Source organism: Chrysochloris asiatica, unplaced genomic scaffold (assembly GCF_000296735.1).
Source record: "Chrysochloris asiatica unplaced genomic scaffold, ChrAsi1.0 scaffold00060, whole genome shotgun sequence".
NCBI lineage: Eukaryota > Metazoa > Chordata > Mammalia > Afrosoricida > Chrysochloridae > Chrysochloris > Chrysochloris asiatica.
Genome location: NW_006408578.1, coordinates 3,834,313 through 3,836,289, shown reverse-complemented (window position 1 = coordinate 3,836,289; position 1,977 = coordinate 3,834,313). Strand labels below are relative to the sequence as shown.

Sequence of the window (1,977 nt, the reverse complement as noted above, 5' to 3'; positions counted from 1 at the left end):
AAAGATTTACACCCTCGGAAACCCTATACAGGGTCGCTATGGGTCGGAACCGACTCGATGGCACTTAACAACAACAACAACAACTAGTCAAAGGCTAGCCATAGAATTCAGTGGGTGACCTGAGAGACCTGTTGGACAGTTAAAATCATTGTGGTTTCCACTGAACACTTGTTGTTCTAAAGGGCTGTTGACATGGAGAGACAGAGCAGCTCTGCGGGCTCTAGGCCATAGATGAGTAAGGCTGTGTGCCTTTAGGCAGGAGCCTGGCTTGCAGAAAATGCCATTCAGACATTTAAATAAATATACATTTCTTGTTTTTTATGTGTACATCAAATATTTTTGCATTGTTCATTTATGAAATCTAAGATATACAAGGGAAGCCATAGGGAGGAAGTAGAACAGTTGTTGCAAGGAGGAGATTGGAATCATTGAGATGAAACAACGTGTATGATTTGTTGAATGTGAAACTGATGATCTTGTCTGTTAACTTTCATTCAATTCACAATAAAAAGTTAAAAAAAAAAAAAATACAGTGCCATTGAGTAGGTTCAGACTCATTATGACTCTATAGGGTTTCAAGGAGCAGCTGGTGGTTTGAACTACCAACCTTGCTGTTAGCAGTTCAGTGCTTATCCTACAGCACCAACCTGACTCCTGTGTGTTCTCTAAAATCATAATCTGTCACAAACTTTAAGGAGCCCTGGTGATACTGTAGGATAAGTACTTTTTTGAAGTCTTCTTGTGTATGTGTGTGTGTGTGTGTGTGTGTGTGTGTGTGTGTGTGTATGCACCTATGGAGTGCGATGGCTCTGTAGGATAAGTACTGGACACAAAGTCAGTGTTTTGGGCTCACCAGCTGTTCCACAGGAGAAAGATGAGGCTTTCTGCTCCTGCAAAGATATACAGCTTTGGAAACCCTATGCAGGGTCACTATGAGTCGGAACTGACTCAATGGTACTTAACAACAAACGTATACAGATACATATGTATGTGTGTGTGTATATATATATAGACTCCTGGTATAGCGCTGTAGAATCAGCACTGGACTGTGAACCACAAAGTCAGCAGTTGAAACCTACCAACTGCTCCTCGGAAACCTTAATCAGAGTCATGAGTTGGAAGCGACTCAACATCACTTAACAAGAACAACATAAGTATATATTTTTTTTCCATGAACTTTTGAAGCCACCTCATGTAGGTGTGTGTATATGTGAATGTCAGTTCTAACTCAGAGCCACCCTGCATAAGGTTCTAAGGAGCAACTGGTGGGGTTGAACAGCCAGCCTTGTGGTTAGCAGTTCTGTACTTACCCTACAGTGTCACCCTGGAATACATATACATGAACTTAAAATTTCAATGATTTGGTCTTAAAGGGTAAGGGAAGACATGTTACAAAGTCAGTGGTGAGTGTGGCAGCCCAGTTATAAAATGCACCTTACAGAAAAGCAGCAGCAGCTGTCTGTCTTCCATGTCTGTCCTTCATGTCCTCCCCTACCCCTGAAGACAAAATTCCTGGTTTATAGTACATAAATTCTGAGAAATTGCTCCCCTAAATTCTCTAGGCCACATAATGAGCCCATAGTGAAGTGTAAGAAGTCAGTGTAGAAATTCACATTGCTCTATTTGTGGGAATTTGGATTTTACTCAAGTTATGACTCTGCTAACCCACAGCTCGTAACTGTTTTGTATTTGGTCCTTGTGTTTCAGATTTCACTTCCACGGACCCTGTGGAACAACTCTTCCTGAAGCCCTTGCTGGTCACGAAACGGAAACTGTTTCTTAATTGTCCTGGAAAAGTAAGAAATGACAGTACCTTTAAGTATTGGGCCACACATGGGGGAGAAACAATCTTATTTGGATGGTGAACTAAGTATTGGAAGATCCCAAAATATCCTCCAATTCCCTCCCTGGAATCCAACCTGTTGACAAGTGGTAGAGGTTTAGAGGTCACACTTTTAGAAGGAGGAGCAGTCAGAG

At 41.6% G+C, this 1,977-nt stretch overlaps 1 protein-coding gene across 3 annotated transcripts in view; it reads left to right on the top strand.

The window, feature by feature from the left end:
- SIRT5 (sirtuin 5) overlaps window positions 1-1,948 on the top strand; it is a 29,086-nt gene extending 27,138 nt beyond the window's left edge. Inside the window, exon 8 of one of the 3 annotated variants that reach the window (XM_006864079.1) lies at window positions 1,708-1,948. In XM_006864079.1, coding sequence (XP_006864141.1) covers window positions 1,708-1,783 — 76 coding nt within the window. In that variant the 3' untranslated portion in view covers window positions 1,784-1,948. The remainder of the gene's footprint in view (window positions 1-1,707) is intronic. The other 2 variants (XM_006864081.1, XM_006864080.1) reach the window with 2 other exon arrangements.
- Window positions 1,949-1,977: the final 29 nt, after the last annotated feature.